This window comes from Heterocephalus glaber, unplaced genomic scaffold (genome assembly GCF_053883595.1).
Source record: "Heterocephalus glaber isolate CG9 unplaced genomic scaffold, H.glaber_assembly_v1.0 deba00001504, whole genome shotgun sequence".
NCBI lineage: Eukaryota > Metazoa > Chordata > Mammalia > Rodentia > Bathyergidae > Heterocephalus > Heterocephalus glaber.
This window is the reverse complement of record NW_028258324.1, coordinates 44,336,337-44,363,749: the sequence shown is the minus strand read 5'-3', so window position 1 is coordinate 44,363,749 and position 27,413 is coordinate 44,336,337. Positions and strand designations below refer to the sequence as shown.

The window sequence follows — 27,413 nt, the reverse complement described above, 5'->3', positions numbered from 1 at the left end:
ATTATTAACCTACTCACTAGGATGGTAGGAAGAAAATTTTGTTCCCATATGAGATAACTTAGGTGAATATATGATAGTAGGTCTTAAATTGTTTTTTTCTAACTTGTATGGAAGGGTAAGGAAGGAAAGGTAAATTTGTGGTAAATATGTCCCCCCCCACCGCCCTCCTGTGCCTGTGATACCTATCTGTAACATATTATGCCACCTTTTCCTCTGAGCCTATCTGCCGCCTCAGGATCCTTCTCAACACAGCACTATACATAGCAAAAAGCTGGAATTAGCCTGAAAAATGAACTAACCAGTTAACTAACTAACCAGTTAACTAACTAACTAACTCTCACTAGTCTGTGAACATCCAATCCAGGACTTGACACACTGTATGGTGTTAATAAATGATTTTTTGAACAGAGAATATACAGATACACAAATGAATTAATGAATGCAATTTTAATTTTTTCTACAGTTGTTCAAGAATGGTGGCAGAAAGTATCCTTCCCTGTGCTGTAGGGAATGAACTGAAAGCACATGTGCCTTTGAACACCAGCTCCCAGACACTTAGAGCAGAAAGAGATCTCAGAGAATATCTAGTGCCAACTTTCCAAACTGCATAAGACGAAAACGAGATACAAAGAGGACATCTGTCTATAACAGGCTCTGAAGCTTGGGAACCTTTCTGTTGCCTTCCACATTTTATATCTTACTAACTTCCTTGTCTGACCTTCAGCATTTTCTTTGCCATTTCATTCATAAAATGGAGATCATGATCATATCTCCTTCGTAGAGTTTTCTGAAGGTTAAACAAGAAAAAGAATGCATCCCAGTACATGGAAGGCTGAGGCAGAAGATTGAGTTTGAGGCCAACCTGGCTACATAGTGAGTTCAAGGCCAGCTCAGTGAGAACTTGTCTCAACAAAACAAAACAAAACACAATTAAAAGGAATGTAAGGTGCACAGAGAGCAGTTCCTGGAACATGATAAATATTCACAGAAAGTTAATTTTTTTCCTTTTTCTCTTACTTTTCATTTTTTTCATCACTAGTTCAGCTTACTGTAAATAGTTTCATCATTGAGTTTATCATGTTATGCTTTACTTTCTTTTCACATTTTCAATGAGTGCAAAACTGTTTTATGAGCCATGCTTAATTTATACACACAGAAACTAGGGTAAAGAGAATATAAGGAATAGTGTTCTTATTAAATAAGACTTACAAATTTCTGTGTAGAAAAAAATAAAATTCCAGAATGCCATACTCTTTTTCTTTGGCTAATCATATTGGTTCATAGGAGATAATATGCTTCACAGAAAATACGTTTGTAGTAAAAATAGTCTTTAAATAATGCAGGATGTAGTTTCATTAAAAAGTGAGTGGGCTGACCCATTCTTTAAAAAAAAGTAATTCAAGGTTTACATTATCCTTTCACACTTTCAGTTCAATTATTAGTTAGGAAGGGGAAGGAAAAGAAAAGTTTTAGTTGGCTTTATGATGGTTGCCAGGAAACATACAAAGGCATCAGAAACAAATGAAACAAACAACTCCACATTGCTGGGAAGGTGGGTTTCTGTCGACAGCGCCTCATTGGAGCTGCTTCATCTAATGCCCCCTTGACAAAAAAACGGAATTGAAAACGACATGTTAATGTAAGCAAGTTTAACCAAAGAGATTTTGAAAAGTTGCTTTTCTAATGCATTTAAAAGAGGATCTGAAGGTGTTTCAGTATCAATTGCTATAAACTTGGGGGGAGGTTCACACATTTTTAACCATGCCATTTGTAACCGTAGAAGATAAGCAGGGGGATGGTAGATTTTGGAAATGAACTATAGAAACAAATAATGGGGGGGGGGATTTCTTTTCTTAGCTTAGCTTAAGCATTTTGCCTCCTAATTTCATTGTCAGAAAGGTTTGTAGTTTCATTCTGGGATTCTGTTGCTAAGTTGTGTTTCTTTTCAAAGGCATCTGTTGAAGAAAATAAAACAAAAACATAGGAAAGAGGTGAAAGCTACTGAAAAGAGGTGAAGCTATTATGAGTTGCCAGAATTCTGCACCTGAATTAAATATGGGGCCCAAGCCCGGGCCAGGAATCCCTGAGAAAATAGCAGGTCTAAATGCGGACAAAGACTGTGGCACAGGCCTGCTTGAAAACCACCTTGAAGTGAATGATTTTTTAAAAATACAGAGGGCTTTTGAGGTAAGTGCTCAGCTTATTGACCAGAGACTGAGTTGTTCACGAAGGACACTAGGAAGAAACAGATTTTTCTTTCTTTTCTCCCTCTCTCCTCTCTCTCTCTCTTCTTCCTTCTCTTCCTCCCTCCTTCCTTCCATTTTCTTTCTTTCTTTCCTTTCTTTCTTTCTTTCTTTCTTTCTTTCTTTTTCTTTCTTTCTTTCTTTCTTTCTTTCTTTCTTTCTTTCTTTCTTTCTTTCCCTCTCTGTCTCTGTCTCTGTCTCTCTCTCTCTCTCTGTCTCTCTCTCTCTCTCTTTCTCTCCTTTTCCCTTTCTCTTAATGTAATATAGTTAATAGTTAAAGCAGGGAATTGAAAATAGCCAGACTTGAATTTAACATCATTGCTTGGTAACTTTATCGCTCAGTTCTTTAAGACGAATACCACTATGTAGCTTGAAATTGCTACACATAGTGGGAGTGGTGGCTCATATCTGTAATACCAACTGCTTGGGAGGTTGCAGCAGGAGGATCAGGAGGATCCCAAGTTCATGGCCAGCCTGGACGACTTAAGAGACACTAACTCAAAAACTGAAACCCAAAATATAAATAAAAAGCAAAATAAAAGATAAATATTGGAAACAGGGAGATACATCTTTTGCAAAAGGGAAGGGGACCAAGAGATGAAGTGAGGAGGGGAGGAGAAGGGGATGAAAAAAGAATGAAGATGTGTCATGAATGTGTACCACCTCCCCATGAGGAATGTAATCACTATGTTCTGCAAACATGTACTAATAACAAAATAAAAATTGAAAAAAAGAACCAAGAATGAAGATAAAATAAAAAGATCTGGGGATGTTATACAATACCTCTAGGTTCCAATCTTTAGTACTAAAAATGAAACGAAACAAAACAAAACAAAAAAATCCAAAAACCAGAAACAACGGAATTGTTGCACATAAATATTATTCCCATAAGGAAGGAGAATTAATTCTTGGAATTATTTTTTCTTAGAAATCAACATATTTGATGGTAACCAAAAATTATGGTTGTGCATGAGAAAAACCAGAGTACCCCAGATTATTTGAATGACCGCAATAATAACTGTCCTTGCATCTGATATGGACCTAGGATGAGGCAAATGCAGCTGTACACACCCAGTTCTGACTGTTCTCTCCTGCCTCCCTCTGAGGGACACAGCTCCCTTCAGAGCTGATTTTGGTCATTTGCTGTCCCATGGACCCACAGGAAGGACCGGCCTCAGGTGCTTCTTGTCAGTCCTGGAGCAATGCCAATAAAAACAAAATGAAAAGTTTTCATTTTAATTCCACACACAAAATAAACTATAGGAATTTAACTACCAAAGAATAATTTCCTTCTCCCTAACTTAGTTAATTAATTTAAAATTCTGCAGCTATGCCTAATTAATAGCATACCAAAGTGATTTTTAGTTTCAAATGTGGGTAGGAAGAAGTGCCCTTCTGTGCTGTGAAATGGACATGAGCCTCCATGCTTTCTACTCCATTATGTTTGCTAAAATATGATCTCAGTTACAAGGTCCTCCTGGGGGTGCTTGGTGTATTTATTACTTTGAAGCAGACATACACTATTTGGGAATACAACTTTAAATGAATAAAACATGAAGTCTAACAGTTATATTGACCTATAATTGGAATAAATTTTATTTGTTAACTATCCAACAAACAAGTTAACATAAATAAAAGTTACTAACCATGGAAATTCAATTATACCCCATTTTGTATAATAATTTCAATTCTATTTGTGTTGATACATTTATGCCCCAATAGTAGCAATCATTTATTTACAATAGATTCTATCATATTGGGTAGCAAAGATATGGTCTTACACTTTTCTCATTTTAATCTCCATGTATTTGCTATTCCTCTAACCTCATTTTTCTGAAAGATTTCAGGGCTGCTCATGCCCAATGCCCCAGTGAATTTGGCATATTTTGATAAACATAGCAAACATTTTGACAGCTTGAGGACAATCAGAAAAATATAACTGCAGATTATGACAGCTTTGACTCTGGAATGAACAGAAATGTGACAGCTTTGTTCTGGTGCTAAGAGCACAAATAATTTGAACTCAAAGTTCCATTAGGAGAGTTAGTTTTATAATCAGTATGTTAGTGAAACTGCTACTCAAGGTTGGGGTGGATGTCTTGCCAAACTACACACTTGTCTTAAATGAACCCAAGATAAAATAGAAAGTTCAGTCTCAAGTGTTTTTTTCTTTTTTAGTTTTCTTTTGTTTTACATTAGACCTTTCAAAATAGGATCACTGATTTTGAAATTGCCAGTTGGAAAAGTAGGCACTGATGGACCACAAAGGAGAAGAAAATACAGTTCTGACCTTCCATGAACACAGAGTATCTATAGCAGTTTTTTTAGTTGACTTTTGAGTCAAAAAAAAAAGAAGAAAAAATGGCAATGATCTATTTTTAATACAGAATAGAGCAAACCAAGGGCCATGTACAGCTGGTATTAAGAGTCAAGCCCTTGAGCAAACATGATTTCTAAACACAGGATGGACACTCTGAGAAGACAACACCCTGGACGAGGTCAGTGGACTTCAGCCCATCTGTCAGGAGTGCTGGGCTCACACCTAGGTGTGAGGTGAAAACTGTAGCAGAAGGTAAAAATGCCCTTAGCTGCTGTCTAGCAGCACAGACTCTGCAGGCAGTGGTTTGTGATGCACTCACTAAAGACATGCCCCTGGAAATGCCAGACTCTGCACCAGGTTCCTTCATTTTTTGTTTTTATTTATTTATTTGACTATTTATTTGAGATTTAAGAGTTGACATATATTGGCAGAAGCCCATCTCCTTAAATAGCAGTAGCAATGCTTACATGAAGAACAGGGAGTTCTTAGAACGGTGCAATGGTTGTTATACATATGTTGCCAAGTGAAATGTCCATACCATATTATTCTTAGTAGTAACATTTAGGAATAAAGCATGTAGTTATGTTGTTTGTATAGTAGTGTAAATGGTTCAGGGTCATCTAGTGTTCAAGAGTCCCAAGTCAGATTTCCTAGATTTGAATACCAATTTTGCCACTTACAATGTGATATTGTGCATTTCTAGACCTCAGTTTCTTTTATTTCTAATGTGGACATAATGGAGTTTTTTTTTCAAGGATTAAGTGAGGTATTAGTGGGCAGCACAGGGAAGAGTGCTATCCACACAGATGGAGTATGCAATTAACATTTGGTGTTACTTATTCAGTTAGAAGTTGAAATACATACTCTCTAACACTGTCTTGATTCTAATTCATGTTTCCTAAAGGAAATAAGCTTCCGATGACACTTGTTAATGTTTTTCTACATTCCTTTTTCTTGTGGTCAGAGATGGGAGCTAAGGCAAAATGCGCCTAGAAGAATAAAAATGTATCATTTTTCATCCTCTATTTCACATCATATTAGGAAGCAAAGATGCTAATTGATGTCTTGATTCTATTCTTTGGAACGAAGTTATATATGTGGAGAGACTAGCAAAGAAACTTCATTTTCTTTTAAGTGATGGTGTCAAAAGAACATATACCAGCCTAAAGAGAGTGAAACTTGTGTTATTCATAGAATTGTAAGATGGTTGTTACTCAAACTTTCCTGTAGAAATGCAATGCCTAGAGAAATGACATGGTCTCTGGATATCTATATTAATTTGATGTCAACCATATTTTACATTTTCTTAGAAACTTCATAAGCCAGCTATTGCATGAAAGAAAGAATGGCTGTAGTTGCTGATTTTATAGGAATAATGAGAAGTCAAAATTATGGTGTAAAGGAAATGAAACTTTTGGAAAGCCCCATTGGGACTTCATATATATTTTGTTCTGTGCATTGGTTACGTTGGTATCAACATATTTCTCTCCTTGCTTTCTCTCTTGTTGACCTCATTGTGTAAGAACTTTCTGCCTTTGATACTGGATGCTCTGTTGCCTCTCTAATCTGTTTTGCCTGATATAATTTGCTCACAACTGCTGAGCTCTCTAGATAGGGTCCCGATTTGCCTCTATAAATAAAGTCCTTACACATCCCTTCCAGCTCAGGTTATGTGCCCAAAGCTGGGGGCCATCCTCACCCTATTTATGCTGCCATTTGCCAAAACCTTGCTAAATCTTTAATTTTAACTAACACTAGAAATAAAAACCCCCAAAACTAACATGTAGCACAAGATGTATTCATACTCAAGGTCAGAAGGATGAAAATAGTTCAGTGTGAAAAAGTCACAGTGAAAACTCCTCTAACAGGAAGTCTCTGGAGACTGTTCGGTGAGAATTCTTGGAATGAAAGTGTCCTGAGAGCGAATGGAATCTAAACACACTGTACTGAGGCTACCTTAATCTCAAAAGATGAGAAAAGTTCAGGAAGTAATTCTCCAAGTCCTAACATTGCAATTGAGGAAAATTAAAATAATTACATTTGTAGAATTTATGGTATCCTTATTCTAGATCACCTGTATAAAATTCCCAAGATGACTGCAGACAATTTTATAACAGGGCCTAGGAAATATGCTTCTTTCCTTCAACAAAACACAGCTGAGATTTACTTACCCTGTCATACCCTTGCGGGCAGACTAGGATTTCAGGGGATACAGAGGTTTGGCCCCTTCATCTCTTTCCCGTATTTGTTCTTCTTTCTGAACCACCAAGCTTCCTCCCAATTTGTTAAGGATCTAGAAACCTCTAGGCCTTCACATTGCCCATGGCAACTTCACTATTCAGGTACACAGGAGAACAGGCCCCACTGCACGTGCCTCACATTCCACAGGTAACCTCATCTCTTGCTTCTTTTCTTTCCACTACATGTGCCACCATCTCAAACGCATAAACAAAATTACCCATTTCTGTTTTATTGTCTTCCCTCAGAATGTTTATATTTTATATTTTGTCTCTGATAAGATATGATATAGTTCAAGAAGACAGTTTAACATTTTTATTAGATAAGCCTGATAGCTAAATATTTAATAAATAATTTAATAAATATTATTTATTAAATTATAATTTAATAAATAATATTTAATAAATAATTTAGTGTTATATTATCATATAATCTTCTAAATTAGACAACTTTGTTTTTTTTAGGATGTGAAAATTGAGTAAAATGTACTTATGCATCACTTAAAGACAGGACTTGTGAAAAATGTGTTTACAGGTGATCTCATTGGGTGAATATCATAGTGTGTACTTACACAAACTTTTACGGCTACAGCATCGCTAGATGACCACCATCATATTTATGTGGCCCATTTGTCTTAGTTACTTTCTCATTAGTTACTTTCTCTGACACAATACTTGACACTAACAATTTAAGGAGGTTTCAGTCCATTGTCAACTGGCTCCAAGGCAGGGTGGCATGGCAGAAGGGCATCACAGAGGAGAAACAGTTCATAGCATGGCAGTTGGAAGCAGAGAGTGGAGAAAGGAGGGAGATAGACCCTTCCAGGCTATGCCCCTGGTGACCCTCCTCCTCCAACCAGGCCTCACCTCCCAACATCACATTATCATGCCCTCATTACCCAGTCATCTCCCACCCATGAGTGCATGAGGCTCTAGGGGCTTATATGTAGATATAAGCTATAACACCATTGTTGACAATAATGTCATTCTTTATACATTATGTGATTGGTTTCAATTTGGATAGTGTCCCCTTAAAGTCCATGTGTTAAAAGCAAAGTCTCCAGAGCTGAGGTATTGGGAGGTGCTGTGGACCTTTAAGAGAGGGAGCCGAGGTACTTAGGTCATTGAGAGTGTTTTCTCAGAGGGTATTGTGGGACCCCAAAATCTCTGTCTCTCTCCTTCCTGACCCCAGATGTAAGGAGTTTGCTCTGTCACACCCTCCCACATTGATGTGTCATCATCACCAGACCAGCAGACCAACGGAGCTACTCAATCTTGGAATGAATCTCCAGAACTCATCTTTTTACCCTACAAGTGGCATGTCTCAGTTCATTATAGTGATACAAAGTTAAGTACTACAACTGCACATAGATTAAACATGAAAGAGGCTTATTTCTTGCTCATGTAAAATAGAAAGCAGATTTTTTAAATTGATAAGTGGCTCCAAATAAGTATTCAAGTCCCTTATCCTCTTCTATCTGCTGCCTTCCAACCATGCCATGCATCAAGCTGCTAGGAAGGGAAGGAGCATGGGGGAACACATAGGGAAGGTTTTTGAGGCTTAGGCTCCCATCTCATTGGCTAGAACCCAGTCACATGACCATATCTAACTGCAAGAGGAGTATAGACAAGTGCGTGTCCCCAACACAATCTCACATTCATGTCCTCCTAGCCTTTAATGGCAGGAAAATTTCTGTCTCTCTTAATGACTCTGCACACTTCATTTTGTAATTTAGGAGAACCAAATGCCTAATTGTGTTCTGTTTTTTGCCTTCATTCAAATCTGAGTTTAGTGCTCAATTGAAGCAACTATTCTTAATGTAGATTTTCCAGAACAAATATCTGCTATTTCCATTATGTGAATTGTTATATTATCTGTGCTGTAATAGTCTTACTATGTTCCTTCTGTTGTAACTGAACTAAAACTCTTTCTGGAAATCAGTGTGTTGCAGAAATCTCAGAAAGAAATACACAGAGACACAGAATTCAGATAAAATAATAAAATTTCTTCTTGAGAGCAAGCGGGAATGCCAGAAACCAGACCAGTCAGTATCAGCCCCTTTTGTTCAGCATTTCCCTTTTTGTATCCTTTTTAGCCATTATCTCATCCCTAGTGGTCTTTGATATGTAAATACAATTCCAGTTCCTATTTACAAGTCACAGACACAAGATAGGCCATATACATTGTAAATTCACCCTGGCAAGGTAACTTTGTTAGGTTAATGAAGTTACTGGTTAGAGTCAGATAATCCTCACCTTAAACAAGGAGTTATGAGAAAAGCAAATCTTAAAAGAACACATTACTTATTTTGCTTCTACAATTACCTTAATATTCAATCTATTAAGTTATCTAAAACTTTTCTGTATCAAGTGGGGATAAAAAGGAGGAATAAAAATTTAAAACCTTTCAAGTGTGGTAAGATTTTATAAAGCACTTCTGTAAGCATGATGTTATTTGATCCTCTCACTAGCCTGAAATATATAAACCTCTTCTTTAAGCATTTTTATTTCCTGATTACATATAAGGGCATACAGATAATGAGACAGAGATTGGACTCAGAAGTAGACTGTCAACTTTTCATTCCATTGAATGGCATGACTCTCACTTGCCACAAGGCAACCTTCCTTTTTTAAAATTTAAATATTTATTTTTTATTTTATTAGTACATGTTTGCAATTCATGCAGTTTACAATCATCTTGGAAAGTGGTTACATGTACATACCACAGCTTATTTCTTTTTTATTTTTATTTCCCTTCTTCCCTCCTCCTCAAATTCCTCCACCCCATTTTTCACTCTTGTTGGTATTATTAATCTTAGCTCATGTTATAGCATATACTGTTTACATTAAATGAGATTATTAGGTTCCTGTACTTGGTATATCTTTATTCTACTTATTTCACTTCCCTTCTGATAGGTCTCCCACTACCTCAGCAGCTATTATGGATAGTAGCTGCCCTCTTCCTAGTGTGCCTTGCCCCCTCCCCTGTGTGATGTCATGCCAGGATGGTTGCTCCCACCAAAGAATAAACCCTTCTTCCCAGCATGCCCCTGTTCCTGCCTAGAGAGTAACCTAATACTCACCTCCTACCACCTAGTGATATCACCGGCTCCTCCATTCCCTAGTCACTACCTCATTCAACCCCACCTCAGCCCCTACAAGTCCCACCCCAGTATCTATAAAAGACTCTCCCTGCCCCGGCCATGTTGCTTTTGTCTCTCCTTTGTTCAGAGACAGCCTGGCAGATCTATTCCCCTAGTAAAGGCTTGTTGTGGCCTGGTCTGGTCTTGGTCTTTGGCCTTTTACCTGACACCTTCTTCCTCATCCCTCACACTTTTCACCTTGAACCATTTACCTATTGCAAGAGATTCATCTCCTTGTCCACTTCTCTCCATCCTTTATTATTGTCTTTGTTTGTACTTTGTCTCAGTCAAATGAGAGATACCATATGGTATTTAAACATATGTGTCTGGTTTATTTCACTTAACATTGTATTTCCTAGGTGCATCCATTTTCCTACAAATGTCTCAAATCTGTCATTCTTTATAGCAAAGTAGTAGTTCATTATATATAAATAGCACATTTTCTTTATTTAATTGTCTGGTTTTGGGTATACAGGCTATTTCCAGCATTTAGCTATTACAAGTTGTGCTGCTATAAACATTGGTGTGCATTGTTAAGACTGAGGGCCTTACCAAATGCTCTGAGGAGTGGACTGCAGTGAAGAACACCCGGGAAGGAACACACCGGACAAGTTGGAAAGTAAAACAGACCTTAGTCTGGCCAGATGGCACTCCCAAAGCAAAGTAGCTTAGAGAGGCGACTAGCCCAGAGTCCCAGGCTCTTTTTATAGGGGGTTGCAGGGGAAGTTAACAGGCGAAATTTACAGAAGAGGAACAAAGGTTAGTGGTCAGCTGACATGTACTGATGGTCAGCAGATGTTTGTAGATTGTTCTATAGATAGTGGTGTCTGGAACATCAGTTTTCGAACAAAGAGTTGAGTAATTTACTTTGGGACCTTATGGCTGATACAGATCTTATCTAGTGTCCCAGAACTAACAAGCATCTTTATCTATTTACTCACATTCAATCACAGTTGGGGCTAGGGGAGTTTTATGATTACAGAGTTATGCAGTCCCACATGCATGTATTGTATCTGTGTGTAGTATGCTGTTTTTAAGCTCTTTGGGGAATATACCTAGCAAGGTATATGGAATTTCTAATTTCAATTCTTTGAGAAATCTCCATACTGATTTCCATAATGGTTGTACTAGTTTATGTTCTGCCCAGATTGCAAGGTCCCCAAAGACCACCAAGGAGCCGATTCCGATGCAAACACACGAGGGTCATTTATTCAAGCTCAAGCAGGGACTCTCATCCCACACTGATGCAGCAGGTCAGGGTTGAGAGCCCCGACTCTAAAACACCAGGGGTTTTTATAGAGGTTACAGCAAGGCGCGGGGTTTCAAAAAGGTGCAGGGTTTCAAATCACACACAAATCACACAATTGGCTAGCATGTAGCAAGTTTTGAAAGTTTAAACCTAATTGGTTGGGCCTTGTGCGCTGAACTGCAAATGGCTGCTCAAGTCATCGAAAAGAACATCTGGGATACTGGGGTATTGGGATAACTACTGATTAGCTGTTTCAGGCCATCGAGAAGAGCATCTGGGACATTGAGGTAGCTACCAACTAGCTGTTGCTAGGCTAGTTGCTAGGCTAGTTGCTAGGGGACTGCTGAACATTATCACAGGCAGGTGGCCGAAGTGCATCTTGTGGTTTTTCTTGGAACTAGAATTTATGTCCAGGCCACCTTACTCTAAAATGGGGCCAAAATTTTAAAATGGAGTCACTCAGGTCTCACATTCCCCCCTTCTCATGAGACTATCGAGGCCCAATCATGGGTCTTGGAGGGTTAACTCTATTGGGTTTTCTGATATATGTTGATACTGTGACCTGAGAGCCAATATTTGCACTGCACTGACACGTTCTCTAATGAATGAAGTCAATTTGTTAAGTAAGCAAGGTCCAAATATCAAGAGAAGCAGCAAAATAAGCAGAGGACCAAACAGGGTAGAAATCAGGGCAGTCAGCCATGGCCCATCCCTGGGCCAGTTCACGTTCACATTTTCGTTTAGCTAGGCCCTCTCTGACTTTTGCCATGGACTCTTTGACCACACCTGAATGATCTATATAGAAACAACATTTTTCTCCCAGGGCGGCACAGAGCCCTCCCTGTTGTAGGAAGACCAAGTCCAAGCCCCTTTTATTTTGAAGCACTACCTCTGCCAGGGAGGACAGTGATTCCTATAAGTGAGAGATCAAACTCTCGAGTCTCTCAATGTCTAAATCAATGGCTGTTCTTAAATCATTATAATGCTTGTTTTGCAAAATCAGGGCGGAGACCCCCACCCCAGCTCCGGCTAGGCCTAGACCCAAGAGCACTGTCAAAGTGATGGCTGTTATGGGCTCCCATTTAATCCTAGTTGGGGCTTTACCTAAGTATGGGGTATAAATATCTTTTTCAGGGTGATAGATCAGCCTGGGAACTAGTTGTACTAATATACAAAAGTCACTAGTCTGGTTGAGCACTGTTTCATGTGCACAAGGGATGAGCCCCATGGAGCAGGCCCACCATCCATTGGGGGGGAGGTTATAAGGTATCTTCCAGAATAAGGCCAGAGAGTCTGGCTACAAAGGCGTTGGTGAGTAGTCGGGATGTTACCAATACAAGTGCCGCTCCCAACTATGGATTGTAGAGTCAGTCTACCTGTCCCCTTCTGTTGTCACCTGCATTGACTAGCATTTTCTGATTTAGTAAGGTTTCCAGGGAAAGCTATTCCTTCATAGTAGGGGGGCTTGATATCATAGCATAGCCAACAAGATTAAGTAAGATCAGGTCGAGAGGCATTTAGGGTTTTAAAAGTCTGGACCATAAGCTCCCAGAGAGGGTCGTTTCGGACCTGGACCTGGTTTTGTCTACTCTGGGCAGTAGGCAGAAGGGGCAGAGTAGTGGTAGTAGGCAGAGGAGTAGTAGTAGTTGTGGTAGTAGTCGGGGGAGGAGGCAGGGCAGTAGGAGGAGGCTTTAGCATTGGGAAGATTGCAGGTAGGGGCCCAATAGGGTGAGACCATAGTGGCTTTTCTATTAGCCGGAGAGTGACTAAGAGCCCGGGGTCATTGCTTGGTGTCTTAAGGTGGAGACCCCAGTGTTCTGGCCCACGGGTAAGTCAATGGAGACCCTAGAGGGGGGGTGAGAATGACAAAGGACAGGGGACACAAGAGATGGAGACAAGACAGGTTTCTGATCAAGTCTCGTTTATTGCGGAAGCTGCTACTGCATATATACCGTAGGGCTAGAGGGAGGGAGCAAGGGGAGGGTACTGAGGCTACTTCCTTGTTGCCGGGTAGACTTGCAGCAGGCTTAGACATGCCCGTAAAAGGCACTCAAGAGTACTAGCGGGGGGGGGGAACAAGGCCCCCCACAGGTCCTCCCTTTAAAATTATAATTATAAGAAAGGCGTCAGGAGAGCCAAGCCTGCAGGGGCTGAGCCTGTCTTGGGTCAGAGCAACATACGTGTCTGCACCATGCACCTTACCCGTCATCGGTTAACCAGAGAATCAAGGCTCTGGCACCTGTCTTAGGTGGCACACGAGGGCTCTCTCATTGCATGGCATGCTTGCTCAGTTGCCCGTCATTGGCTTACCAGCCAACTCACCAGGTGGGGCGAGAACACTTCACCACGGCGAGGACCTAATCAACGGTCTGGCATTCGTCCTGGTCAGCCATTGCCAATCTATGATAGTAGACCTGTATGGGCGCTGTTTTTATCACCTCTATTTGGGCTCTAAGAAAGGCCATGATTTTGTTATAAAGTATGGGCCCCAAAGAAATGAGCAAGAGTAGACCCAATAAGGGTCCCAGCAAAGGGAGAAGATAAGGGAGGAAACCATTGAGGCCAGTCCAGAGGGGATTTTGAATGAATTCTTGTCGTTGTCTGTTTAAATCTTCCTGAAGTTCGCAAACTTTTCCCCTGACGATCCCAGATTTATTGGCATAGAAGCAACAATATTCATTTAGGGCTATGCAAGTCCCTCCTTGTTCTGCCGTGAGGAGGTCCAGACCCCTTCTATTTTGAAGGACCACCTCAGCCAGAGAATCAATCTGATCTTGTATATCTGTAAGAGTGTTGGAGAGAGCTCGAACATCATTAATCAACTGGTTGGATAATTTGGCATAGGAATGTAACGCCACTCCAACGCCAGCAGAGCCAGTGGCAAGGGCGCCGGACAACCCTAGCCCCACAAGCAGGGGGACCAGTGAGACGGCCCTTTTATGTCACCCAGCAATATAGTCAAAGCTGGGCAAGGGCACTGGCTCATCTCCTGGAATGAGGGAGATGTCCGGGAGGACAGTCGCCACCACGCACAGCCCAGTCCAATTAGTGGGGAGGGAGGTGAATGCCAAGCTCCCTCCACAGACGAGCACGTGACCCAGGGCAGGGCAAATGGCGGCAGGGCCATTAAGCACTACCGAGCAGAGAGAGAAATTTTGGACTCCAACATGTATATCGAAACTATTGTTGTGGCCCGTATTTAGATAGCAAACTGAGGCATTGAACTGTACTGGCTGGACCCTGAAGGGCAGAGAAAAACTGCAATTGTAACTAGAACTGTTGGCATAATTAGTTTGGTCAATAACTGGCAAGGCGAGGGGCAGGGGTGTGCCAAGGGTCAAGCATAGCCAACAATCTGCAGCAAAGGCTGGGTTAGATGTATTGATCAAATGGTAAGTGGCCTCTAGGACACTCAGGGTTTGGGCATCAGGGTCTGGGCCTCGAGGTTTGGGAAGGGCCAGTGGATGATAATTTAGGGAGGGGTACATCTCTTGGATGATAGTCTCCAGTTGTTTTGTATTCGCTCTTCCCTGAGCTGATCTGAAGGCCCGCCACCATCAGATACATGAATTGGGGCCTGTGGCGGCCAGCAGACATCTTTGCCGAGACCGCCATTACAGGAGGCTTGGCCAAATTTAGAATATCCAGTGGGGCTGGAAAAATCCCAGTCACCTCCGATGGAGTCCCTCTAAGTTCTTTGTAGAACAGCAGTCAAATATATTTTTCCGTCGGAATATGTACATTGTTGGGCTTCAGTGTAACAGGTAGAATGCATCTCTGTGGCCATGACACAACCGGCAGGGCATGGCCCTGGTTTGCCATTGACAGTGGGTATGATTTTGGGCTTAGTGACACATTTCCATTTTTGGTTATATCCTCCCACTAATGCGGCCTCATAAACTAAGTAGGCAATCTTGTCGCCGCAATCAGTACTACGAGTGTAACTTGTGGGTGCAGCCCTGCCAGAACCCCCAGCACAGTCACAGGGGTTACCATACAGGGCAATGAGCAATTGTTCTTTGTTAACTGGTTGAAATCCACTTTTTGTTGTCGATGCCAGGAACAGCAACAGACCATGCAACGGAATCAGGGATGTCATCTTCTTAACCTGTAAGCAAAATTTCGTACTGCGATGTAAACAAGGCTGGGCTGTAGATAAGAGGGTTAGGCTAACCTGATTAAGCTTTTGAAGATAACCAATGTGGGCATATTGCAATAACATTTTCAGAACTAAACCAATGTAAACATTTTGTAACAACATATTCAGTGCTTAAATATCAAGGACAACCAATACAATCAATTTATAACATATTTAGATAATATTCATTGTGATATGTCTCCCATAATATTATATAATATAAAATTTACTAGGGGGTCCCTTTAATGAATTAAGACCAGAATAATCATTTTCTGGGTGGCCACTTCTATATTCATCAAAGGGAGTTCCCATCTATAATCGTTTTGACAAACAATTAAGAATATATATCTTTTTATTTTATAACTGTTAATTGCAATTTGATTGTTGCGTGTGGGTGACAATGCACGTCACTTTCATAAAATAAATTTCAGTGGTACTTTGATCAATTAACAACCTAGGAAGAAAAGCATGTCTTTAGTTTAATAATATTTATGTATAAGTCAATTTAACAATAGGCGAATATCCTTTGAAGAGGAAGGGAAACATTGAGCTCAACTGTATGAACACAAACAACAGACAATAGACAAACATATGATACAGTGTATAAATTAGGGTGCACCCAAATATAACTAGCCAAATTGAATTATACTATACTCTTGATGATTATTAGATTGTAATTGTAGACACCATTATTAACTGGTTGAAATTGGACAATGTTGGATCATCGGCATCATCAACACGCTTATCAACTTGTTTTACTAAGCGTTCTGGAAGCCACCTGGCTGATTTCATTTCCTTGGAGTAAACACACACTGACCCTCGGCCCCAGACGAGTACGGGGTCAGGCCCATGCCGTGAGTGGTCCAGGGGGTCTCTCCACATCACAGAGGCAAATTGTTTTTGTGTCTCTGGTTGCCAGAAACGGTTGGCTGCAGATAATCCTTTGGCATCCAAATTTAAGAAGTTAAGAATAAATAGTGCATGTGATATCAGGTTTCTAGGTGACCCCTTGATAGGGTACCATTCCCCTCTTTTTATTTTATCTAATGTAATTTTGAGTATGAGGTTGGCTCTTTTTATAATGCCTTGTCCCTGTGGATTATATGGGATTCCCGTTATGTGTGTTATTTCTAATTGTTTGTAAAACTTTGAGAAGCCAGAACTGGTATAGCCTGGACCATTGTCTGTCTTAATTTGCTGTGGACATCCAAGTACTGAGAAGGCAACTAGAAGGTGGGCAATTACATGTTTAGTAGCCTTCCCGGATTGTAGGGTGGCAAATACAAATCCACTATATGTATTAATGTTGACATGTATATATTTAAGATTTCCAAATTTAGGGTAATGTGTGACATCCATATAGTGTATAACATACATTTGGGCCCAAGATTTACGTACGGCCTGAATAGCTGAAGCTACAAAGGACTGGCTCAATGGGCTGCACAATACCTGTAGAGTGTTTACCTAGCCCTTTGCCTGGAATGTACCCATTTTTAAACATCTGCATAGTGACAATTTCATTAGGGCTAGAAATAATCATCCCCATTTGTGATAATAGGTCTCTCCCCCATAGATTAATGGGTAACCCTGAGATGATATAAGGTTGAATGGTGCCCTGATTACCATCTTGGTCTCTCCAGGTCAGATCTTTGGCACTTTGTTTAGGATTTTGACTCTGACCTATACCCCTGAGATGGGTGAGGGTGTCTTTTAATGGCCACGCCTGAGGCCAATTTTTTCCCTTGATGATAGTTACATCAGCACCAGTGTCTACCAATCCAGAAAATTGTCTCCCATCCAACCACAAGGTCATGAGAGGCTTTTGGGCTGAAAGCATCTCCGACCAGTAGACATCGGATGAGCCGAATCCCTGGCTGCCTCGGGCGTTGTTAAGAGCCTTATTAGAGGTAGGGAGAACGGGAAGGAGTAACAATTGAGCAAATCTCTGGCCTGATGGAATGGTGTTAATGACTTTGGGGGAAGAAACCATAACTGTAATCTCTCCGGAATAATCATTATCAATCACCCCTGGGTAGATCAGCAGCCCATCCATAGTGCTGCTGCTTCTGCCTATTATAAGCCCAAAAGTTTCCTTAGGCAGGGGCCCAAAGACCCCTGTCTGAAGGGCCTGTACCCCCATTTCTGGAGTCAATACTGTGTGGGCGGTGGAACTGAGGTCCAGTCCGGCACTTCCCATTGTTGCTCTGAAGAGGTCTGAAATGGATTGTTGCTTGCTGGAGCAAAATTGAGTGCCCCATAAATTTGTTTGGGTGCAGGGGCCTGGGGCTGGCCCCCTCTCCCGTTTCCCTGATCCGGGTTATGGACAAGCGGGAGGGGCTGGCCCTGAGCATCCGTCTTGGACCTACAGTCTCTCGCCCAATGTCTACCCCTATTGCATCGAGGGCAAGGCCCCGGAAGTGAGGCCCCAGGGGCCAACGCCCTAGGGGCCTGACATTCCTTAGCAAAATGACCCATTGTCCCGCACCAAAAACACTTGTTTCCTGGGTGGTGCGACAAAAACTGTTTGACCGTGTAACCCTGCATGGCAGCAGCCATAGCAAGTCCCTGTTGGTAGGCGGTCCCAATTTCTGAGCAAAGGCGAATGTAACCTGAGAGATCAGTTTTCTTTTTATAAGGGCGGATGGCGGCCTGGCAAGCAGCATTTGCATTTTCAAAAGCAAGCTGTTTAACAAAATCTGTCCCGGTTTTTGCGCTCCCAAAAATCAGACCCACTGTTGTGAGCAGGCGGTGAACAAAATCCGCGAAGAGCTCATCAGGCCCCTGTCGGATATTGGTGAGAGAAGTCAATTTTTTGTCACCGATTTTAAAATGGCCATTGTGTAAGGTGCAATGGCCCCGTATTGAGCTGCAGCAGTTTTAAGTTCTTTAATAACCTTAAAATCGAAACCACTGTGGTGTCTCCACGCCTGTCCCTGTGTGTCAGTAGTTTCAGTTACGGGAAAGGCTTCCGCATTTTCAAGTTTTAGGGATACTCCCGACCCAGATGGCACCCTAGGGGCCGCCCCTCTAATGGGGGGTTGTGGCTTAAATTTGTCCTCTCTACGGACATTTTCATGGGCTTTGCCTGTTCTTAAGCCTTTGAGCTGGGCAATAAGTTCTTGATGTTCCTTTTCTAATCTTATTTGTACTTTTAGAAATTTTATCTTATCCCGGAGTTCCTTTTGGGGATCAACAACAGGGCATGCTAAAGCGGGCGCAATGGGAGTGTTGGGTTCTGGAAGATAAGGAGGCGGGCATTGAACTACGGGTGGCCAATCAGGCTTGCGATATCTGGTTGCCTCCTCCTCGAGATTGGCCCAGTCAGCCTCCCCCGGACTGTTCTGTGAAAAGGGGGGGTTTCTGAAATGTCGGAGAGAAGGATACAAGGCTGGTACCTCCTTAACAGGCGGGACGGGGTCAGAGGCAGGGGCTGAAAGAGCGGAGGCGGAAGCTGAGGAGCGCCGAAGCTTTTCTTTAAAAGGCTTGGAAGAGGCAGAGCCCACCGGTAAACCCTCATCAATAACATTTTGTTTTTTCTTGTCTAAGTCATCGTCGCTATCAAAAGACATCAAGTCTTCTCCTTCATCCTTTGAGGGAGTCCCGTCCAGCAGGGGCTCGGGCCTCGGCACCATCTTGGCGTCCCACAGGGTATTTACAAACTTCTCACTCTGAGGGAGAGTGATCGATCCTTCCTCCGATCGGAGAGCTATCTCCCCGACCTGGATGGCTTGAGCCACCACCGGATCTTTGGTTTTTTGAGAGATAATGTCATTAATAAGATTCCAATAAGAAAATGCAGTGATCGGGACCTTTCCTGGTCCGCGAGTAGCATAATAATCCTTAAGGGCCTCCCCTACTCTTTTCCATCGCCTCTCGTCAATGGTACCCTTGGCGGGAAACCAAGGGCAGAGATCTCTAATATAATCAGAAAATTTTAACAACTGTTTGACTGTAACCTTTACCCCTCGTGCCTGTAAAGTTTCTTTAAGACCTTGTACAAATAACTCATGCTGGCTAATGCCCTGTCCCATAATCGCTGCTCAACTCACCGAGGTGCAGGAAAGACGGCAGGTTCACGTCAGACGCAATCCTCTTTTTTCTATTTTATTTTATTGGGCCCCCGAGCAGCGTTCTTCACTGGATCCCCCCGTTCTCTGGCCCCACGTTGGGCGCCACTTGTCCCAGCCCGCAGGTAAGTCAACGGAGACCCTGGGGGGGGTGAGAATGACAAAGGACAGGGGACACAAGAGATGGAGACAAGACAGGTTTCTGATCAAGTCTCATTTATTGCGAAAGCTGTTACTGCATATATACCGTAGGGCTAGAGGGAGGGAGCAAGGGGAGGGTACTGGGGCTACTTCCTTGTTGCCGGGTAGACTTGCAGCAGGCTTAGACATGCCCGTAAAAGGCACTCAAGAGTACTAGCGGGGGGGGGGAACAAGGCCCCCCACACCCCAGGTCCTGCCTGTTTCCCACCCAGAGGCCTGTTTACCTGTTGGAGTGAATTCTAGCCGTATCTGGGAGTTTCCGGGAACCCGAGCCAAGGAAATAGGGTCTGGTCCCTTTTTCGGTTTCCATAATTCTCTCCACTGTGTAGCTGGATTTCCTATAACCATGGTCTCACAGCCCCAACTTGTGGAAAAGTAAGTCTCGGGACCCCCACATATGGTGGTTCTTCCACCCCCTGGGCACACATAAAATATCCTCCAAAAGCAACCCGGGTATACGTCTGCCAACTTTTGGGTATGTGTCCAAGAATCCTTGGCCAGTTGGCAGAGATCAAACGTTAAGCACTCAGGGAACCAGGGGGCTCTAGGTCCCATGGTTGAGGCCAAAGTCAAGTGGAGCCCAGTCTCAGTATTGATAATTACCCAAGTCCGATTGAAGGGGACATGGGGATTTGTAGCTGTCACTTGGGCACTGCAGGTTATGGCGACCACCCAAATCAGGAGCGTTTGAATCTGAGTTTGAGGGGGTTGTTGTTGTCTTTGGATACCTGACATGATGGGCTGAAGTCTGTTAATATGGCGTGTGGATCTGCAGGGCGGACATGAGTGTAATGTATCCATGAGGCGATCCTGTCGACTTTGAGAGCAGTGGGCGTGGTCAGAACAGTAACATAGGGTCCCTTCCAATGAGGCTCAAGGTTTTTCTCTCGCTATCCCAGGATGAAGACCCAGTCCCCTGGCTAGTAACGATGGGGCTCAGGGGGTGGCCCGGACTCGTACAGGGCTTTCAGTTTAGGCCAGATGTTTTCATGAACATGCTGGAGGCTTTTTAAAGAGGATAACAATTTTTGGTCATCAAATTTAACAAGTACATTTGATTGGAGGTTGGGGACAATGGGAGGGGGTATTCCAAACATAATCTCAAAGGGAGTCAGTCCCATTTTATAGGGTGAATTGCATACCGTATAGAGGGCAAAGGGGAGGAGAGCCACCCAGTCACTGCCAGTCTCTAAGGCTAATTTAGTTAAGGTCTCTTTTAGGGTCCTATTCATTCTCTCTACCTGTCCTGAACTTTGGGGCCTATATGCGCAATGTAATTTCTAATTTGCCCCCAGAACTAGGGCTAAACCCTGACTCACCTTGGAGATGAAAGCAGGTCCATTGTCTGACCCTAGCATTATTGGGAAACCATACCTTGGCAAGATGTCTTCTAGCAGTTTTTTTGTCACAATCCGTGCTCTCTCATGTTTGGTAGGAAAAGCTTCTGTCCATCCTGAAAAAGTGTCTACAAAGACTAGCAGGTATTAGTAACCATATTTTCCAGGTCTTACCTCAGTAAAGTCTAATTCCCAGTATGCGCCAGGTCGGTCTCCTCTCAATCTGTTACCAGGGTTAGCCTTATTTGAAGTAGCATTGGTCAGTTGGCAGGCCTTGCAAGTAGCAACAATACGCTCAATTTTGGAGTTGGCGTCTCGAATCTTGATTTCAGCATGTCTTAGGAGGTCCTGCATCTTGCAGACACCCATGTGGGTGGATCGGTGCATTTTGGAGAGAACTTGTTCTCCCAAGGCCTCAGGCAGAATGATTTTACAGTCAGATGATTTCCACCATCCTTTGAGACATTGGGTCATGGGCAGTTGTTTTATCCAATTTAAGTCTGCCTTGGTGTACTGAGGTTTACCTGGCAGAGCGGTGCCCCCTGGATCAGGCAGTTGAGTGGTCAGCATCAGATCAGCCTCTAGGGCTATTTTTCGAGCTGTCTGGTCAGGCAAATTATTTCCTCGGGCAATCGGAGTATCGTTCTTTTGGTGCCCAGGACAGTGGACAATAGCCAATTTCTTTGGTAGCCATAGGGCCGCCAGTAAGGCGAGAATTTCCTCTTTGTTTTTAATAGTCTTTCCTTCAGCCGTTAACAGTCCTCTTTCCCTGTATATGGCCCCATGTATGTGAGCAGTGGCAAAAGCATATCTGTTGTCTGTATGCACGTTTAGCATTCGGCCCTTTCCCAGAGTCAGTGCCTTAGTTAGCACTATGAGCTCTGCTCGCTGTGCTGATGTTCCAGTGGGCAAGGGCTCAGCCCAAACGACCTCAGTTTCAGTGACCACAGCCGCCCCCACATACCTTCGGCCATTCTGGACAAAACTGCTCCCATCGGTGTACCAGGTGTCTTCAGCATCTGGCAACGTTTGGTCCTTTAGGTCCTCTCAGGTCCTGTGTACCTGAGCCAAGATGCCAGCACAGTCATGCAGCAGGGCTTCCAGGTCTGGGTCAGGCAGTGATGTGGCCAGGTTTAGGGTGGCCAGGGTCTGGAAGACAACTTGGGTCAGGTTCAAGAGCAGGCCCTGATAGTGGGTGAGGCGAGCATTGCTGAGCCATCTATCTGGAGGCTGTTTTAGAACCCCTTCAATGGTGTGGGGGGTGGTTACATACAGTTTTTGGCCTAAGGTCAACTTATCAGCATCTTTGACCATCAGGGCCACTGCAGCAATCATTCTCAGGCATGCGGGCCATCCAGCCGCAATAGGATCAAGTTTCTTGGACAGGTATGCTACTGGTTGGTGCCATGGGCCCAGATATTGCACTAGAACACCCTTGGCAATTCCTTTGCTCTCATCAATGTAAAGGTGGAAGGGTTTAGTAATATCGGGCAAGCCCAAGGCTGGTGCTGACAACAAGGCAGCCTTAATTTGATCGAAGGATTTTTGTAGTTTATCTGTCCATTGAAAGGCCTGATTGTCTCTAGTTGCCTCATAAAGGGGCCTCGCAAGCTGCGCGAATCCTGGTATCCATAAGCGGCAGAAGCCAGCCGATCCCAGGAACTCTCTAACCTTCCGAGGGGAACCTGGTACAGGTATTTTAAGAACTGTCTCTTTTCTAGCATCTGACAGCCATCTTTGTCCCTTTTTAAGCATATACCCCAGGTAGCTTACCTCAGGTTTGCAGATTTGGGCCTTTCTGGCAGATGCCTGGTATCCCAGTTCCCCTATGACTGTTAAGAGTTTCCTGGTTCCATCTAGGCAGTCTTTTCACATTTCAGCTGCTATAAGGAGGTCATCTACATATTGTAACAGAGTCAGTTGGGGGTTTCAGAGGCGAAACTCACCCAGGTCTTCATGTAGGGCCTCATCAAAGATGGTGGGAGAATTTTTGAACCCCTGAGGTAATCGGGTCCAGGTCAACTGTCCATTGAGGCCCTGTTCGGGGTCACTCCATTCAAATGCAAAAATATGTTGGCTTTTGGGTGCCAGCGGAAGGCTAAAGAAGGCATCCTTGAGATCCAAGACCGTGTACCATTGATGGCTCGGGGGGAGTGAGCTCAGAAGGGTGTATGGATTAGGCACCGTAGGGTGGATATCTACGACCCTTTTGTTTACCTCACAGAGGTCCTGTGCTGGTCGATAGTCACCTGAGTGGGGTTTCCACACTGGCAACAAGGGGGTGTTCCAGGCCGATTGACAGGGCCTTAGAATACCCTGAGCAAGCAACCTCCTGATGTGTGGAGTTATTTCTTTGCAGGCCTCTAGGGTCATGGTATATTGGCAAACTCATGCAGGGTCTGCTCCTGACTTTATCTCGACGAACACAGGTGTTCTGTATGCGGCCAGCCCCATACCCCCAGTCTCAGCCCATGTTCACGGGAACATGGCAAGCCATTGTTCCACATCAGGATCAGGAGGGGGCTGTCTCTGATGTAGCAGATATTCATCCTCAAGGCTCATAGTTAACATTTGGATGGGCTTTCCCTCTTGGTTAAGGACCTCCACACCCCCAGGCTGAAAATGGATTTGGGCTCCTAATTTAGTGAGCAAGTCTCTTCCAAGTAAAGGGTAGGGGCAGTCTGGTGTAATCATAAATGAGTGGGTTACCCGGCCCACTCCCAAGTCTACCATTCTTTGGATAGTCCATGAATATTTTTTCATGCCTGTGGCTCCTTGGACCCAGGAGGTTTTGTCAGATATGTGGCCATGTGGTTTAAACAGGACTGAATGTTGAGCGCTGGTATCTACCAGGAACTCAATGGGCTCCCCCTCCACTTTAAGGGTTACCCTGGGCTCAGGGAGGGGCACCGAGCCCCATTCCCCCTAATCAATTAGTTCATTCATGGCCAGGACAGGGGCCTTTGAGGGGCCTCCCTGCTGTCTTTTGGGGCACTCCTTAGCCCAGTGGCCTTCCTCTTTGTAGTAAGCACATTGATTTTTCCCCAACTGGGGGTGTTTCCTACTTTTTCCCTTACCTTCTCCTTCTGCTGCAATTTTTTTCAGGCGATGTTCACATTCCCTCGTCTCTTCTGCTGTGGTGGCCAGAAGGATCCGAGCCAGGTTTCGGGTCTGGCGGTTGTCAGTTCTCACCTGCCTTTCCTCTGTGGTTTCCTGGTTGTTATACACTCTCTCTACCACTGCCACTAAGTCCTGAATACTCTTTTCCCCTAATCTGTCTACTTTTCATAACTTTCTCTTAATATCTAGCGCTGCCTGGTTGACAAAATGTATTATTACAGCTGCCTTTGTCTCATTTGCTTCTGGGTCCATAGGAGTATACCTATGGAATGCTTCCTGAATTCGTTCTAGGAAGGCAGCAGGGCTTTCATTTGGCCCCTGTTGTACATCCCCTATCTTAGCCAAATTGGTGGGCTTCCAAGCCGCTGCTTTAAGACCCCCCAGTAGAGCCTGGCAATAGACCCGGAGCCTCTCCTTACCTTCTGCTGTGTTGAAGTCCCAATTGGGCCAGGACAAAGGAAAAGAAATGTTGATAGTGTCAACATTAGTGGTGGGTTGACCATTGTCACCAGGAACAAATTTTCTGGCTTCATTTTGGATTCTCTCTTGCTCCTCTGTGGTAAACAGGATCTGGAGGAGTTGTTGACAATCATCCCAAGTGGGCTGATGAGTAAACAAAACAGTTTCTAATAGGTTAATCAAATCTCTAGGGTTATCAGAGAACTTGGCGTGTTGAGTATGCCAGTTATAAAGGTCACTGGTGGTGAAGGGCCAGTTATGATGAGGCTGGTTACCATGCTCATCAGGGGCCCCTATTGCTCTCAGTGGGAAAACGGTAGAGTCTGCCAGCCCTGCCAGAGAGATGGCACACCGGTGGCGAGTGTTCTGGGTGGGGCCATCCCCCCGGCCAGCACCCGGTGCCGGCCCCTCCTCCCCAGCTCCGGCTGGGGCCGGGTCCTCTCTCCCCACCTGTTGTTGTGGGGGAGTAAAGAGAGAGTTGTAAGGGGGGGAAGGAGATCTTCCTCGGTTCCTCCTTGGAGGACTGGGTAAAGCAGCGCAGTTTCGGTCCACCTTTTGCCGTCGCGCTCTCTGGGAGTCTTCTCACAGGCTGTCAGGATTAGCTCCAGCTGCTGTTTCTGTGGAGGCAGAAAGGGCTTAACCCATGGGGGTGGGTTACAGATTAGACTCTCCCAAGTGACAATGTAGGGAACCTGATCAGGATGTCTGGTATAGGGACGGAAAACAGCTCCACGGACCCTCCATGTGATCTGCAAATCAAAAGTTCCCTCGGGGGGCCATTCTTTCTCAAAGGAAGGCCACTCCAAGCTACACAGAGTGACAAGTCTAGACTTTTTTATTTCTAAATTTAGACTATGGGTGCACTCCCTAACCTCTCTAAAGTGGTCCGTCATGAGGGACAGGGGGGTGGTCACAGTCTGTCCCATCATCTCCGTCCAAGTCACCACAATAAACAGACAAACAAACACAACAGCAGAACAAAAAAGCAAGACAAAACTGTCCTCAGTCCGATTGGAGGCAACACCAAAAATGGGACTTCGGCCTCACGCCGTACCACGGGAGTGACCCGCACCGTCCCCCTAGGAGTCTCACAGACTCGTACTCATGGCACACTTCTGTCCCCTCCAGATGGATCCAGAACATCTTCCAGGAATCCCGGCTCGGTGGCCCTCGCAGTGTGTCCACCTAGACCATTTGCTGACCTATTCAGAATTGGGCCCCCCGGATTGCAGACAAACAAGGAGACACCAGACACTCACCGGTCAGCCTCAACGCTCCAGTATGGAGATCCTGGGGTCTTGGGGATCCTGGACGAGCCCCCAAATGTTGTGCCCAGATCACGAGGTCCCCAAAGACCACCAAGGAGCCAATTCCGATGCAAACACATGAGGGTCATTTATTCAAGCTCGAGCAGGAACTCTCATCCGACACTGACGCAGCAGGTCAGGGTTGAGAGCCCCGACTCTAAAACACCAGAGGTTTTTATACAGGTTACAGCAAGGCGTGGGGTTTCAAAAAGGCGCAGGGTTTCAAATCACACACAAATCACACAATTGGCTAGCATTTAGCAAGTTTTGAAAGTTTAAACCTAATTGGTTGGGCCTTGTGCGCTGAACTGCAAATGGCTGCTCAAGTCATTGAAAAGAACATCTTGGATACTGGGGTATTGGGGTAACTACTGATTAGCTGTTTCAGGCCATCGAGAAGAGCATCTGGGACATTGAGGTAGCTACCAACTAGCTGTTGCTAGGCTAGTTGCTAGGGGACTGCTGAACATTATCACAGGCAGGTGGCCGAAGTGCATCTTGTGGTTTTTCTTGGAACTAGAATTTATGTCCAGGCCACCTTACTCTAAAATGGGGCCAAAATTTTAAAATGGAGTCACTCAGGTCTCACAGTTTACATTCCCACCAACAATGAAGAGGCTTCCTTTTCCACCACAGCCTCACCAGAATTTGTTATTGTTTGATTTCTTAATGATTGCCATTCTTTCTGGGATAAGACAGAATCTTAGTGTTACTTTAATTTGCATTTCTCTGATGGCCAGAGCTGTTGAACAATTTCTATACATTTGTTGACCATTTGTATTTCTTCCTCTGTGATGTTTCTGTTCATTTTTCTTGCCCATTTCTTGACTGGATCTTTAATTTTAGGTGATTTAATCTTTTTGAGTTCTTTGTATATTCTAGATATTAGTCCTCTGAGGAGTAGCTGGCAAAAATTTTTTCCACTTCTGTAGGTTGTCTCTTCACTCTGCCAATTGATTCTTTTGCTGTACAGAAGATTTTTAGTCCAATATAATCCCATTTGTTGATTCTTACTGTTATTGCTTGTGCAATTTGGGTTCTGTTTAGAAAATCCTTTTATATACCTGTATGTTTAAATGTTTACCTATTTTATTTTCAAGTTTAATGGTTCTGTTTTAATGTTGAGACCTTTGATACATTTTGATTTAGTATATGGTGAGAAATAAGGGTCCAGTTTAAATCTTCTGTACACAGATAACCAGTTTTGCTAGTACCATTTGTTGAATAGGCTGTCTTTCCTCCAACATGTTTTTGGCCCCTTTTTCAAAGATAAAATAGCTGAATGTGTTTGGGGAAGTTTCTGTATCCTTAATTCTGTTCCATTGATTCACATTTCTGCTTAAGGCAACCTTGCTTTAGGGTATTGTTTTAAAGAAGGAGAACCAAATAACATAAAGACTTCATTAACAACACAAGAATGTTATCAGTATTCAGGCTCTGTGTTCTGCTAACTTGGAGTTAAAACATAATCATCAAGTAATCAACTATCACAATAAAATCAAGCTAAGAAAACTGTTGAAAATAAGAAGATGAGAATAACCTATTGCTTTAAAATTATCTTTTCCTTTCTAAAAGCATCTCAATAGAGATGT

General features: G+C 43.4%; 2 protein-coding genes across 2 annotated transcripts in view; both read left to right on the top strand.

Annotated features, from left to right (window-relative positions):
- The first annotated feature begins 1,497 nt into the window (after positions 1–1,497).
- The window catches only part of Wdr49 (WD repeat domain 49), a 179,625-nt gene continuing 153,709 nt past the window's right edge, over positions 1,498–27,413 (top strand). The window contains exons 1-2 of the mRNA XM_021253888.2: positions 1,498–1,639; positions 1,952–2,187. Coding sequence (XP_021109547.2) covers positions 2,023–2,187 — 165 coding nt within the window. The 5' untranslated portion in view covers positions 1,498–1,639; positions 1,952–2,022. The remainder of the gene's footprint in view (positions 1,640–1,951; positions 2,188–27,413) is intronic.
- Positions 7,275–27,413, top strand: part of LOC101715120 (endogenous retrovirus group K member 25 Env polyprotein-like) — a 40,327-nt gene continuing 20,188 nt past the window's right edge. Inside the window, exon 1 of the mRNA XM_013066611.3 lies at positions 7,275–8,883. The gene's annotated coding sequence lies outside the window, so the exon portion shown is untranslated. The remainder of the gene's footprint in view (positions 8,884–27,413) is intronic.